At 45.8% G+C, this 16,380-nt stretch overlaps 1 protein-coding gene across 2 annotated transcripts in view; it reads left to right on the forward strand.

Annotated features, from left to right (window-relative positions):
• The window catches only part of tie1 (tyrosine kinase with immunoglobulin-like and EGF-like domains 1), a 68,376-nt gene extending 52,589 nt beyond the window's left edge, over nucleotides 1–15,787 (forward strand). For both annotated transcript variants that reach the window (XM_084310246.1, XM_084310247.1), the window contains 3 exons: nucleotides 355–451; nucleotides 5,040–5,139; nucleotides 14,982–15,787. In XM_084310246.1, the coding sequence (XP_084166372.1) occupies nucleotides 355–451; nucleotides 5,040–5,139; nucleotides 14,982–15,053 (269 nt within the window). In that variant the 3' untranslated portion in view covers nucleotides 15,054–15,787. The remainder of the gene's footprint in view (nucleotides 1–354; nucleotides 452–5,039; nucleotides 5,140–14,981) is intronic.
• The last annotated feature ends 593 nt before the right edge of the window (nucleotides 15,788–16,380 follow it).

Here is a 16,380-nt window from a genome sequence, read left to right on the forward strand (position 1 = left end):
ATTTAATTTATGTATTTATTTGTACTGCTTATACTGATCCAATCCATCCCTTTCACTGATCCGACATAGACAATTGACCTATCTCAAGCCCTGCCCTCTTTCCTTGATCCTCCAATAAATCCGAGGGAAGCAACATTTGTGATTGGAGGATCAAGAGAAGAGGGCGGGGTTTGAGATGGGTCAATTAATTTGGGGAAAACCTATTAAGATCTAATAGATCTTTCTCCATTGGAGAGAGGACCCTATTGTGCCAGAAAATGCAGAAAATTAAGTTGTTTTTGCTTATTTCGTGTTATGTGGTTACAGTATGATTCAGATGGTACGTGTACCTTCCATTTCCTGTCTGTCTACCAGGTGGGACTCCGTACTGTGGCATGACCTGCGCTGAACTCTATGAGAAACTCCCCCAGGGCTACAGGATGGAGCAACCCAGAAACTGTGACGATGAAGTGTACGTATGCACAGGGTTACTGTGTGTGTGTGTGTGTGTGTGTGTGTGTGTGTGTGTGTGTGTGTGTGTGTGTGTGTGTGTGTGTGTGTGTGTGTGTGTGTGTGTGTGTGTGTGTGTGTGTGTGTGTGTGTGTGTGTGTGTGTGTGTGTGTGTGTGTGTGTGTGTGTGTGTGTGTGTGTGTCTGTGTCTGTGTGTCTGTGTGTCTGTGTGTGTGTTTTATTTCAACTCGTAAGACACTGAAGTTACCCTGCATTCTCATATACTCCAGAATAAACGTTTCATTGACTGTGTTTTCAGCGTCTACTAGTCATGGACTTGACGAAACGCTATAAGTTAAAAGTGTATTCTGTAAGCCATTTTTCATCAGATTGCAACCCCGTTTTTTGCTAGACGTGCACAGAAATGTAGAGGAACTAACTGCGTTCTAACGCTCAGGTTGGTTCCACCCGTGAGATATGATCCCGAAAAAAAATATAAAGAAAAAAGCTTGATTTTGATTGACAGGGGCTGGCGTGAGCTCGGAAGTGTAGTTTTCTTTTAATTAGAAAGCCCACCGAAAGCCCTGGGTCTCTTCTCTCAAAAGACTACACTCAAATTAGGTTGCGCCAAATCCTTGCGTCAATAAGCGCCTTTTTCCGACTCGATGGGCTGAGATTTCTATGAACTCATATTTCACTAATAGCACTTAAAATCATTGGTAAACAAACGTAGTCCTGAAAATATACACTTTGACTGCTGTTTTGACAGGGTTAGGGTCTTTACTCTTGACATACATTTGAAAAAGAAACACTACATTAATTCATACATTCTGTAGAGATGGATTTATGGCGTGATATCAATCTTGTACCGGTACCGGACCGCTTGGGCTTAAGAGGTAAACTGTGCATGGCAATTAATGCCGATCTTTGTGAAGACATTTGCATAGAAAGGGGCACATTTTCCACCCATATTACCTCATTTAAATACCCGCAAATAGCACAGACGCACAGAGACGCAATCAGGGCCGGACTGGGGAAATAATTCATACCGGGAGATATAGCGCGAAATATAGCCCCAGTCAGGCCACTTTTTAAGCGGGGGGTCTGGGGGTCCCCCACCAGGATTTTTTTAGTTACAAAGACTTAATTTCCTGCATTCTGGTGAATTTTAGTGCATGTGAATCACAAACTAATGAGCCAACAATTGCTTAGTACAATGTACTGTTATGAACCTCAAATAAAACTGTTGTGGCACTAGCAATGCTACTCTCTCCACCTTCAAAAAGAAAAAAGCAAGAGCACAACATATTTGTCTATTTACTATTATAATACAGTTAACCACTCTCTCCACCTATTCAAACAGAGCAAGAGCACAATACCATATTCACTTTACTGATGCACTACCCATCAACAGTTAAAATAGCCCTTACACAAACATTAAATAACAGACCTTTCATTATTACAAAACTACCTGGCTCACTGCCTGGCTGTTACAGTATTCTGCAGAGTGCCATCTGCCATTCCATTCGCCGCCTCCACTGTCAATCAGTTGTATCGCCTGGTCCCGCCTCCACCAATCACAAGCGGCAGCACGGCTCCATTGTGTGTGTGTGATCCGAGGGAGAGAGTCAGATAGTTCTCCAACTCTGTCGCAGACAGTGAAATCCTGGTTGTTCCCCACCCACCTAGGTTATCTAATTATCGCGCCGCGCCGCCGCCACAACTAGAAACAATGGCCTGGCAAAAAAAATTTATAATTATTAAAAAAAAAAATTATAATATCTTTTTTTTCTTTTTTTTTTTTTTTCAGGTCAGGCCACCGGGAAAACTCCCGGTGCTCCCGATGGCCAGTCCGGGCCTGGACGCAATGATGATGGCAACGCAGTTAGCACTGTATTTCAACCTTTAAATAAATAAATAAGAACTAAACCCGATCGCCGCGGATATAGCTATAGTGGAATAGACTATTAATATTCCATGTACCGTCTTGTTATTATGATATTATTTATTGTTGGTTTTATTTATTTATTACATTGCTTGCGCACTTCTAAGAGCCAGTGTAGAAACGGCTTGATTGTATGTTACTATTGTACTTAAATTTGCAATCTGGTTGGATGCCAAACTTATTTCCGTTGTATTGTACTTGTGCTGTATGATGACAATACATTTTAGTCTAATCTAATCTCATTTTGGGAGATTATATAAAAGATTATTATTATCATTTGGAGTCGCAAAACGCTGTCGCACTATGGAGCACACGTGTGTGTGTCTGTACAGTATCAGCTGCTGCATCGTTAATGAACTATAGATTTATATGGAATTCGTTAATCTATTCTTAGTCTATTCCACTATATCGCACGATTGGGTTATTAACTCAATCAGCGCCACAGCAAGATGCGTGATATAGGTCTAGAATGCCATCGCTGTAAGTCAATGGGGAGAAAGCTAAACTTGCGAGTGCTTAAAATAATTTGAAATATTATAGCTATGGATCTAATACACCCGTCGATTGTCAGTGAGTTGCTTCCAGTCAACATGCACAAAACAGATTGTTTTTTCATCCGTACATTTTCGTTTTATACCGTGGTGAATAAGAGTATATTTCCAGAGCATTCTGTCTAATCTCAAGAAACTCGAGCAAACAGCGCTTCAATGTATTTCCTTAGAAATTGTGCCATTTGTCGCTTGATTTATGAATCGTTCTGAAAATAACACTAGATTATCGGTATTATATGTGTCATCATGCACGAACAGAAGCGGGGGTTGAAAAATCGCTTCTCAGTGCTTTGCCTGCAGCCAACAGCAGAAACACACACACACACACACACACGCTCCGATGGTGGCGAAAGAAACATCGGATTAACCCAGGATTTGTAACATAGAGTCCTTACCTGGTCTTTGATGTCCTGCAAAAAAAGTAATCCAATTTCTGATCGCCATTCCAAATATTGATCGCGTTTATTGATCCAACGTTATATGTCCGAAAGGCATAATCCACGCTGCTCCGAGTCTCCCCAAACTCTGTGTCATAACGTTAGTTATAGTTTAGTAGGAAACTGCACAGCCCAAGGGGGAGGGATTTCAATGATGTGCAATACCGGCTGGAAGGCGTAGGCAGCGGTATTTGCCCGTTGCGAGCTCAGACCCATTCCCAATGATAACATCAGGCTGGATGGATGAAAAATAAATGGATATAGCTAATAAAAGAAATAACAATTAAAACCCGAGATTTCTCATGATTGGCGCTCAACGCATGGCGAGTTAACCCGACTTTTTCTGTGATTGGCGCTGAATGAGTTAAGATGCAGCAGGTGAGGCAGGCGTCTTAGTGAAGATACTGTACATACGGAGCATCACACGTGTGTGTTTGTGTGTGTGTAATGCTCAGATTCCTCATTGACTATTGTCATGACTATAAATGCAAAACGTAATTGTCATATTTATTATCATTATAATTATTTAATTCTGATGATGTCTGTAGAATCGACTTGAACGCAATCACCAACTATTTATCCCAAATGAAGCATTTTACCAGTTCCATCACCTGTGCATTGTATGTTACTATTGCACTTTACTATTATATTTGCACTTGGATGTTGTATTGTACTTGTGCTGTATAAATTATGACAATACATTTTAATCTAATCGAATTGTGATCAGTCGCAAATCGGTTCTGCGCTACCTGTTGAATGGAGGATCAACACAGCAGACCCTCTCACTTTTGCACACGGCCCTGACCTTATAAGGAGCTGGCTGGGCGTGTCTGTATGCAAATTCAGGGGTACGGGCACGCGCTGCCATAAGAATGAGTGACGTATTCAATTCAGCGGAGCACAGCTGCGAACATTCTGCCCACTTACGAAGAGCGTTTCACACGTTCAGGAATCCGGAGGAGGATTTCTGTAAATGTGTTGGTACGAAATCTGTTCCAAGATATTTACAAAGGCACTTAGGAACACGTTCGAGAATGAGGACCAATGTCAATGGGTTATTATGCTATGATTTTACTGGTCTGGCCCACTTGAGATCAAATTGGACAGTGTGCGGCCCCTTATCTAATGAGTTTGACACCCCTGGTTTAAGGTAATAGTGTGGTTAATGTTGAATATGTAATATATGTACTTGTACGTATGTTGTAAATGTTCATAAATACATCAATGTATTACTTATTTGTATTACGTACACATTGTACATTTTCATAAATATGTCAATAATTACTTATGGCTATAACATAACATACAGTACCTTTTTCCTGTGGTGGATAAGTAGGCCTACTTTATTTACATAATGAAGTGCGACTGTGCTGCAGTAGGGGAACATCTGTATTTACATAATGAAGTGAGACTGTGCTGCAGTAGGGTAACATCTGTATTTACATAATGAAGTGAGACTGTGCTGCAGTAGGGGAACATCTGTATTTCCTGCAGCTATTGATATTAGCAAACTGCAACAGGGAAGATGCTTGGACTTTACAATGTTTATGTGATCAAGTTAGAAAAGGCCTATAAGCCCTTATACAATAAACTATATTAACTTCTAGTATATTTACGTGTTGTTGTTGTTTTGCCAGTTCCCTGGGTTCATGAATGCTTGTCTCTCTCCAACTGTAGCTATGAGATGATGAGGCAATGCTGGAGAGACCGGCCCTATGAGAGACCACCCTTCTCTCAGGTTTCTGTTCAGCTCAACAGAATGCAGGAAGCCAGAAAGGTATTCATGTAATATTGAAGTATTACTTATGACTCACTAATAGATTGATTGATTGATTGATTGGTCAAGATAGGCAGCAGCACAATGAACAGGGTTGCAGAAATAAAAACATATAACAATTTACAATAAAAAAAAAAAAAAAAAATTAAAGAATCACAAAATATCAAACATCCCTATCAATATTCATAATCAACTTCAGGGTTCATACAGGAGCGCTATAAATCAATCAAAACATCTTACAGTACTTTAAATGCATCCAGTGAGATCAGCTGCCAAGGATTCAGATAATTTTCAGATTGATTGATTGATCTATCGATTGATTCTTTTTATTAAAGTGTCATACATCCAAGGTGTCCAAGACAATTATACAAACAATGCAATGGTGTGTAATGTAAAATAATATGTAAACATAAAAAATAATCTAAAGGTGCTATCAATAGGATTTTGATTCGATTTTGTATTTGTCTCGAAACATAAAACAAGTTTAAAAAAACTAAAAGGTAAATAGTCAAAAACTATTTCCATAATATAGTTCAATAAGTGTTCGAGATTAAAAATGTTTAAAAAAAGAAAAATTACGTATCAAGCCCTGCCCCTTCCTTACAATATTTTACATTATAATATAATACAAATAAAAATCATATGAAATAATGAAAGATTTTATAAAAGTACAGTTTTTTATATATACAAATATCCAAATGAGAAAAAATATATATTAGGCAGTCACATTACTGCTCAAGCTCCTCTCTCTTATATTATGTGTCTATAAGTGCTTGTTTATAGCTGCTGATATTATTGCTTAATTTTATACTCACACCCAGACCATTCCAGTGATACCCCACAAACTGCAATGCACATGCTTTAAAGAGTTGTACAGTAGGTTGTTTTAAGCTAATGTCCCTCTAAATTATAAACACTGGGTCTCATTCCCGAAATTTTTTCAAAGATATATTCTGGAAGACTTATCTTGGAACCAATGAGACATAATCAATGACAAGTTCACTCTGAGTCCTGAACGTGCTGGTAATATGTCTTAAGTGGCTGAAAAGGTCGCACAAATGATATGATCTGATATCTGCTTGGAGAATGGCATTCTGTCTTAAACTCGAAAGCGCGTTCCCGTTCAGGTCATTTGCATACAAAACACCGCCTCCAGAGCTCCTTATAAGGCAACTAGTGACGCAGCTGTGTGCAAATGGAATGGCGGAAGTGCTTTGCGAGTCTTGCGAGCCGCGTGATTACGAAACCTAGCGTCAGTCAGTGCCAATCAGAGAGCGTCTCCGAGAAATGCGGCTAGGTTTCGTAATCGTGCTTGCGTGCCATCAAAACTAGATTTGTATTGGCATCATATACAAATCTGGTATGTCATAAATGTATAGATGTAGCAGTACTGTCTATCTGTGTCGTGTGTGTCATATATGTTATGATGAAGTGAAAATGGGGGACCCTGATGTAAACCAGATGAAATTCTTTCTCTGGTCTGCACCCCCTTATGTAATTGAGCTCTACTGTACTGTACCCATTCTGCAATCTGTTAATAAAGTTTTCAATCAATCAATCAATCAATCAATCAATCAATCAATCAAACAAAGGTCTGTCCCATTGTATACCAATCAATGGGATACATTGCATGTTGACCTGCATTCTTTCAAATGTATATAATTAATCATTAAAACAGATGTGTAACAAATAAGAAATACAAATTCCACAGAAGGCATTAAATAATTATTATTTTCAATCATTTCACAATAATTGCATAATTATGTTTGAATATCTGAGTAATTAAAGTAATTATACATTTGTCCAAAATAGCTGGTTCAGATATGGTTAATCCAGCTGCCCTGTGATCAGATGAATCCATATTATTTATTTTTCCGACATCAAATGCGTAATTACTTATCGTACAAATATTGTCATGTTTATTTTAATTAATTCCAAGGAGGCCTGTAGCGTTGACGTGAAGGAATCACTATGAGAACACAGTCTGTCAAGTTATAATAACATTTTAAATTAGTCAATCAATCATGAGATTTGATCGTGGGCTGAGAGCATCTTTTGTAAGTTGCTTTTATAAGTATTTCCCCAACAATATGAGAGATATGGTATAATGAGTGTGCAATACAATGTATAATATAGAGAGTTTTCTGATTCAGGATATATCTAGTCTTGCCCAGTATACCAATACTTCTCGCTAATTTTTAACACAAATATTTAATATTTTCACATTATTTCTTTATTTATTTGTATTTGTCCATGGTTTGTCTCATTGAGATCAAGATCTCTCTTTCAAGACAGACATGTTAACAATAGACATTGGACAGATGAGTACAGTTCAGACATATACCAAACAAGTCCAACAACCAGTAGAACAAATAAATCAAAGAAAACAATTACAATCAATATCTAAAAAGTTGGTGTTCAAAACGTTTAATATCTTTCAACGGAATGAAATGCTCCAATTTCAGGGTTTTCTGTACTTCATTCCTTGTGCGCGGTATGATATTTAAAACCAGTTTCACCAAGCTCAGCTTTTAAATGTGGTGTATCTAAAGCTACGTAATCCTGTGACCTAGTAGCATGTGCTGTATTTAAAAGCAATCAAAGAGCAGAGATAATAGGGACGTTTCATAAGTAGAGCCTTATAAATAAATAAAATGCAACGTAAGTCCCTTCTCTTAGTTAAAGAAGGCCACCCCACTTTTTCATATAAAACACTGGTGGTTGGTGAGTGAGTGAGAAATGTATCTCCAGTGATAAAACACAGCGCACTATGATTCACAGCATCTACAGGTTTTTAACGTGGAGGGAGAGGTAATAACAATTAACAATATATATTGTTATAGGTGCTATTGTTATGGTTTGTAACCGACCCCAATCGCACAACACAAGACAGGTATGATGGTTTGCCAAGAAACAGATATTTATTGAACAACAGGGAAAAACAGGGAAAAAGGGCACTGTCCCTTTAAGGGAGAATCACAAATACAGGAATATAATATGAGGGGAAGGAAAGGTGCCTTTAAGAGGCGGGCAGGAAAGGGGAACACTAAGGGAAGGTTAAAGGAACGCTAGGGGAACATTAAAGGAACGCTAGGGGAAGGTTTAAAGGAAACAGAGGAACTAGAGACTAGGAGAACTAGGGACAAGGAGAACTAGGGACAGAGGACTAGGGACTAGGAGAGCTAGGGATAGAGGACTAGGGACTAGGAGAGCTAGGGATAGAGGACTAGGGACAGAGGACTAGAGAGGGGAGAAACTAGGGACAGAGGCCCGCGGAGGCGGGCTGGGGACAGGGAGGACTGGGAGGACTGGTGGGAAAACCTGGGCCGCTCTGCAGAACTCTCGGCAGATCTCCGAGGTGGGTAACGGCGGCCGAGAGGGAGAGAGGAGAGGGTTAATGTACAAAGGGGAAAAACAGAGCAGATGCAGGAGAGGTGACCAGTCCAAATACCAAAGTTAAACAAAGTAAAACTATCTTCGTGAAAAATACACGAGAGCAAAGTACCAAAACAAATACAAAGAGAATACTATCTTTGGTGTGAACAAACACACAGTGGGAGATGTAACGTCCAAAATAATATCCAAGTGAAACAAACAGAGGCACAACGCTGGGTGAGTGACTGTCAGATTAAAAGGTGGTAATTCTTCAGTGTTAGAAACACACGAAAACGGAGATGATCTAGACAGTCAAAACTCACCCAGACGTATGCGTAATGGTGCAGGAACAGCAGCGGCGGCGAGGGTGTCGCCACCGGGTAGCTGGCTGTCCGAGCCGAGAACAGAGTGGTGCTGGAACAGGCGGCGGTGGCGAGGGTATAATATCCACGAGAGAACAAAACAGGCATTACGCTGGGTGAGTGACTTAACAGTCAAACTCACCCAGGAGGCACAACGCTGGGTGAGTGACTTAACAATCAAAACTCACCCAGGAGGCAACACGCTGGATGAGTGACTTAACAATCAAAACTCACCCAGGCGTATGCGTAATGGTGCAGGAACAGCAGCGGCGGCGAGGGTGTCGCCACCGGGTAGCTGGCTGTCCGAGCCGAGAACAGAGTGGTGCTGGAACAGCGGCGGTGGCGAGGGTGTCGTCACCGGTAGCCGACTGTCGGAGCCGAGGAACAGAGTGCTGGAACAGCGGCGGTGGCGAGGGTGTCGTCAACCGGGTAGCCGCTGTCGGAGCCGAGGAACAGAGTGGCGCGCCACACCTTGGTGTGCACGTCGGAACCGAGAGACGCATCTGGTGCGTCTGCGTGGAGGAGTGTGCCAAGCACGAAGGTCTGGAAGATGCGCGTCGGCGCGCTGAGGTCTGGAGAGCGTGCCAAGCTCGAAGGTCTGGAAGATGCGCGTCTGCGCTGGTCTGGAGAGCGTGCCAAGCTCGAAGGTCTGGTAGATGCGCGTCTGCGCGCTGAGGTCTGGAGAGCGTGCCAAGCTCGAAGGTCTAGGAGATGCGCGTCTGCGCGCTGGTCGGGAGAGCGTGCCAAGCTCGAAGGTCTAGGAGATGCGCGTCTGCGCGCTGGTCGGGAGAGCGTGCCAAGCTCGAAGGTCTAGGAGATGCGCGTCTGCGCGCTGGTCGGGAGAGCGTGCCAAGCTCGAAGGTCTAGGAGATGCGCGTCTGCGCGCTGGTCGGGAGAGCGTGCCAAGCTCGAAGGTCTAGGAGATGCGCGTCTGCGCGCTGGTCGGGAGAGCGTGCCAAGCTCGAAGGTCTAGGAGATGCGCGTCTGCGCGCTGGTCGGGAGAGCGTGCCAAGCTCGAAGGTCTGGTAGATGCGCGTCTGCGCGCTGAGGTCTGGAGAGCGTGCCAAGCTCGAGGGTCTGGAAGATGTGCGTCTGCGCGCTGGTACGGAGGAGCGTGCCAAGCTCGGAGGTCTGGATGATGTGCGTCTGCGCGCTGGTACGGAGGAGCGTGCCAAGCACGAAGGTCTAGAAGATGCGCGTTGCGCGCTGGTCTGGAGAGCGTGCCAAGCTCGAGGGTTCTTGGAAGATGCGCATTGCGCGCTGGTCTGGAGAGCGTGCCAAGCTCGAGCGTCCTTGGAAGATGCGCGTTGCGCGCTGAGGACTGGAGAGCGTCTGCGCTGGTCTGGATGTGCGTCAGGACGAACAGCTGCGCGGGGGTCTGCAGTGGAACGCTGGGGTGCCTCCCGTGGAAGTACAGGGAGCGCAGACCAGTCTCCCCCACAGGCAACAGCGACAGCTGGCGAAGGCTGGAGCAAACATCTCGACGCCGGAGAATGGAACAGCATAGGCAGACAGAGGATCTCCCGAAAGAGTCTAGATGTTTAGAGAATATGACTCGGCAAGTATACAACACGACCCCACGCCGAAACGAGGGGAAGAGCCCTGGTATTTAAAGCCCACAGGGGAACTAATTAGCCTGCCACCACAGGTGCGAGAGGCAATTGATAAAAGTCCAGGTGTGGCCACTGAGAGTAAACGAGAGTAAAGAACGAGAGGGTGGGGGCTAGAGAGAGTGAGTGAGAAGGGAAAATAAACAGTATAGGCTTAAGAAACAGAGAAAAGGTGGTGAGCAGCGGGCAAAACCTCACAGTACCCCCCCCTCAACGGGAGCCACCTGGCGACCCAAAACAAATACAGGCAGAGTGGCAGGGGGCAAAACAAGACAAAAACAAAGGCACTGGCCAAGCCAGCAGGGGAAGCCACCACAAGAGTGGGGCTAGCAAAAGAGACAGGGTCGCCGAGGGGTAACTAGAGGAGCTGAGGGGTAACTAGAGGAGAAGAGGGGCAAGCAGGGTAGCTAAGGGGCAACCAGAGGAGCTGAGGGGCAACTAGAGGAGCTGAGGGGTAACCAAGAGGAGCACCGGGAAGGGGGCTAGCAGAGGGAAGGTTAGCTGCCAGGGCACTGATAGCTACAGGGCCTATGCTAGCTGTACTGCTACATCAACATAGAGGCTGCGCAAGCTGCCGGAGCTAGGCTAGCAGAGGGAAAGGGTAGCTGCCAGGGCACTGATAGCTACAGGGCCTATGCTAGCTATACTGCTACATTAACATAGAGGCTGCGCTAGCTGCCGAGCTAGGCTAGCAGAGGGAAAGGGTAGCTGCCAAGGCACTGATAGCTACAGGGCCTATGCTAGCTGTACTGCTACATTAACATAGAGGCTGCGCTACCTGCCGGAGCTAGGCTGGCAGACAGGGCTGGACCAGCATGAGAGAACAAGCTAGCTGGAAGGACAGTCCTAGCTGTGTGAGATAAACTGACCTTGCTAGCTGAAAAGGCAGTCCTAGCAGTGGGGAAACTACACAAAAAAGTGGAGGCCATGCAGAGGGACCGGGTTAGCTGCTTGGGCCTGGCTAGCTACAGGGCCTATGTCAGCTGCAAGGCCGCAATAACATAGAGGCTGTGCTAACAGCCGGGGCCAAGCTAGCAGACTGGGACCATGCAGAGGGAAACTGGGTTAGCCGCCAGGGCATGGCTAGCTACAGGGCCCATGCCAGCAGCAAGGGCTGCATAAACATAGAGGCTGTGCTAGCAGCCGGGGCAAAGCTAGCAGACAGGGGCTCTGCTGAGGGACTGGGTTAGCCGCCAGGGCATGGCTAGCTACAGGGGGGTCAAACAGGGCTAAGAGGGGAGCTAAACAGGGAAGCTAAACAGGGCTAACAGGGAAGCAAATGGGGGAGTCAACAGGCTAACAGGGGAGCTAACCGGGGAGACCAACAAGCTAACAGGGGAGCTAACAGGCCAACAAGGAAGCTAGGGGGGGGCTAGAGGGAACAAGAAAAAAAAGGCAAACTCAACATACACCGTCTGTGCTGGCTGGGGTCGTCGATTAGGTGGGGTCGTACTGTTATGGTTTGTAACCGACCCCAATCGCACAACACAAGACAGGTATGATGGTTTGCCAAGAAACAGATATTTATTGAACAACAGGGAAAAACAGGGAAAAAGGGCACTGTCCCTTTAAGGGAGAATCACAAATACAGGAATATAATATGAGGGGAAGGAAAGGTGCCTTTAAGAGGCGGGCAGGAAAGGGGAACACTAAGGGAAGGTTAAAGGAACGCTAGGGGAACATTAAAGGAACGCTAGGGGAAGGTTTAAAGGAAACAGAGGAACTAGAGACTAGGAGAACTAGGGACAAGGAGAACTAGGGACAGAGGACTAGGGACTAGGAGAGCTAGGGATAGAGGACTAGGGACTAGGAGAGCTAGGGATAGAGGACTAGGGACAGAGGACTAGAGAGGGGAGAAACTAGGGACAGAGGCCCGCGGAGGCGGGCTGGGGACAGGGAGGACTGGGAGGACTGGTGGGAAAACCTGGGCCGCTCTGCAGAACTCTCGGCAGATCTCCGAGGTGGGTAACGGCGGCCGAGAGGGAGAGAGGAGAGGGTTAATGTACAAAGGGGAAAAACAGAGCAGATGCAGGAGAGGTGACCAGTCCAAATACCAAAGTTAAACAAAGTAAAACTATCTTCGTGAAAAATACACGAGAGCAAAGTACCAAAACAAATACAAAGAGAATACTATCTTTGGTGTGAACAAACACACAGTGGGAGATGTAACGTCCAAAATAATATCCAAGTGAAACAAACAGAGGCACAACGCTGGGTGAGTGACTGTCAGATTAAAAGGTGGTAATTCTTCAGTGTTAGAAACACACGAAAACGGAGATGATCTAGACAGTCAAAACTCACCCAGACGTATGCGTAATGGTGCAGGAACAGCAGCGGCGGCGAGGGTGTCGCCACCGGGTAGCTGGCTGTCCGAGCCGAGAACAGAGTGGTGCTGGAACAGGCGGCGGTGGCGAGGGTATAATATCCACGAGAGAACAAAACAGGCATTACGCTGGGTGAGTGACTTAACAGTCAAACTCACCCAGGAGGCACAACGCTGGGTGAGTGACTTAACAATCAAAACTCACCCAGGAGGCAACACGCTGGATGAGTGACTTAACAATCAAAACTCACCCAGGCGTATGCGTAATGGTGCAGGAACAGCAGCGGCGGCGAGGGTGTCGCCACCGGGTAGCTGGCTGTCCGAGCCGAGAACAGAGTGGTGCTGGAACAGCGGCGGTGGCGAGGGTGTCGTCACCGGTAGCCGACTGTCGGAGCCGAGGAACAGAGTGCTGGAACAGCGGCGGTGGCGAGGGTGTCGTCAACCGGGTAGCCGCTGTCGGAGCCGAGGAACAGAGTGGCGCGCCACACCTTGGTGTGCACGTCGGAACCGAGAGACGCATCTGGTGCGTCTGCGTGGAGGAGTGTGCCAAGCACGAAGGTCTGGAAGATGCGCGTCGGCGCGCTGAGGTCTGGAGAGCGTGCCAAGCTCGAAGGTCTGGAAGATGCGCGTCTGCGCTGGTCTGGAGAGCGTGCCAAGCTCGAAGGTCTGGTAGATGCGCGTCTGCGCGCTGAGGTCTGGAGAGCGTGCCAAGCTCGAAGGTCTAGGAGATGCGCGTCTGCGCGCTGGTCGGGAGAGCGTGCCAAGCTCGAAGGTCTAGGAGATGCGCGTCTGCGCGCTGGTCGGGAGAGCGTGCCAAGCTCGAAGGTCTAGGAGATGCGCGTCTGCGCGCTGGTCGGGAGAGCGTGCCAAGCTCGAAGGTCTAGGAGATGCGCGTCTGCGCGCTGGTCGGGAGAGCGTGCCAAGCTCGAAGGTCTAGGAGATGCGCGTCTGCGCGCTGGTCGGGAGAGCGTGCCAAGCTCGAAGGTCTAGGAGATGCGCGTCTGCGCGCTGGTCGGGAGAGCGTGCCAATCTCGAAGGTCTGGTAGATGCGCGTCTGCGCGCTGAGGTCTGGAGAGCGTGCCAAGCTCGAGGGTCTGGAAGATGCGCGTTGCGCGCTGGTCTGGAGAGCGTGCCAAGCTCGAGCGTCCTTGGAAGATGCGCGTTGCGCGCTGAGGACTGGAGAGCGTCTGCGCTGGTCTGGATGTGCGTCAGGACGAACAGCTGCGCGGGGGTCTGCAGTGGAACGCTGGGGTGCCTCCCGTGGAAGTACAGGGAGCGCAGACCAGTCTCCCCCACAGGCAACAGCGACAGCTGGCGAAGGCTGGAGCAAACATCTCGATGCCGGAGAATGGAACAGCATAGGCAGACAGAGGATCTCCCGAAAGAGTCTAGATGTTTAGAGAATATGACTCGGCAAGTATACAACACGACCCCACGCCGAAACGAGGGGAAGAGCCCTGGTATTTAAAGCCCACAGGGGAACTAATTAGCCTGCCACCACAGGTGCGAGAGGCAATTGATAAAAGTCCAGGTGTGGCCACTGAGAGTAAACGAGAGTAAAGAACGAGAGGGTGGGGGCTAGAGAGAGTGAGTGAGAAGGGAAAATAAACAGTATAGGCTTAAGAAACAGAGAAAAGGTGGTGAGCAGCGGGCAAAACCTCACAGCTATAGATTAGACTGTTTTATGTAATCATTTAAAAATAATAATAAAACATCCACATAGTTTTTAGAAAGGTGTGGAATAAAAGTATTGCTTCCCCCCCAAAAAAATATTGATTCATTTAAAAATATTCAAATGGTCCAAAATGAATTAGTTGTGTGCATGTATCACCTCCCTACTTCCCATTTCTCCACATGGAATGCACCAATATTTGATAAATGACATGCTGATGCTCTAGTGCGACATCTAGTGACTGAATGTTATCTATAGGACATTTAATACATGAACATATCACCATCAAATTATTGTGATGGTGCAGAATAATTACCATAAAAAGAGACAACCATCATGTAAGATCAGCAACACAATAATAATACAAAGAAATATAAAAATTCAACTTTTTCATCCAGCTATGCCAAAATTGTAACAGTTCCACTACAAATTTGACTTTGTGTGTTTAATCATTATGGTTAAAAAAATTTAAAACATGAATCTCCCCCTCCATCCGACAGGCCTACGTGAACATGGCGCTCTTCGAGAACTTCACCTACGCGGGCATAGATGCCACGGCCGAGGAGGCCTGACTACCAGCCCCCCCAGACCCTGACAGGACACGTAGCCCACAGAGAAGGCCCCGAAACCAGGCACTGCGTTACTGCCGCACCCCTAGGAGGACCGGGCGTCTCACCAAGGCCACTTGGCTATAAGGAGAGGACTGTGAAAGGACACTGTCCACAGGATGAGCAGGGGATGGGGGGGGGTCTGGTCGGGGCTTTGGGATCGGAGACGAGCCGCTCAGGCGACGGTGGGGAGACAGGGGTCTGGCCGCGGCTTTGGGATCGGAGACGAGTTGCTCACTTTTTAGGTATCGATTTGACTCTTAAGTGGAAAAAAAGAAGATGCTGCGTGTCTTTGACGCAACACCACAGGGTCTGTGGGCTGTGAACTACTCTGAGGAGTCTTTATGGTGAAGGCATCATGAACAGGTTATGGAACATTTTAAGTTCTCAGATGGTTCAAGACCGAGACGGACTGAACATACTAATGTAGCACTTGGACGACCACCGTTATGAGTAATATTTGTATTGGTGTTTTTGTTAACTGCGTATCACTGCCATGTGAATGTAACTACTGTATGTACACATAGATGTATCAACCCTCTTATCCAAATGTACTCAAAGTTACACGAACAGATACAGATGTATACATCCAAGTCCAACTTCCAACATGGCTGCTGCAATAATTCCTGCACTCTGTTGCTCCACCCCAAATAGGAACTGTTTGGATAATCCTTCAGTTCTAATGCAGTGTATTTGCAGAGTCGGGTGGCGGGGGGGGGGGGGGGGGGGGGGGGGACTTGTAGAATGGCTACTTCTGTAGTTCACTAAAAGTAATGCTACCTGTATATCGCATTGTATGGTATGGTGTATCGACTCTATGAGAACATGCAGCGTGTTTTGTTAACTGGTTTCTTTAAATAAAGCTTCAGGGTGGTGACTGGACTCATCACAAAGAGGCTTTAAGTCCCAGGCTTATAATTGATCATGTTCACATTAGGATTTCATTCATACAAATTGTATTTAATCTCGAAAGAGCATTGAGAGTAAGCTCTCATTTACGATTACGTTGAGAAGTGCAGCACATAAATAAATAAGAAAAACAAAAAGGAAAGTCAATCAATTAAACAATTTAAATGCATTAAAACAACTACAGACTGAATGAAAACAACTACAAACCATTGGCTATTATACATTTTAAATTACCAATGGATTCTAAATTATTGAGTTTTTTTTAGTGCATTGCTAAATATTCCACTCGTCGGGGGCACAGAAGCTAAAAGCAGATACATAAATAAATATAAAGGGCTGGTAAATTTGTTTACTCCACCAGCCCATTTGTCAAGCCAGACAT

Source organism: Notolepis coatsorum (genome assembly GCF_963971535.1).
Source record: "Notolepis coatsorum genome assembly, chromosome: 3".
NCBI lineage: Eukaryota > Metazoa > Chordata > Actinopteri > Aulopiformes > Paralepididae > Notolepis > Notolepis coatsorum.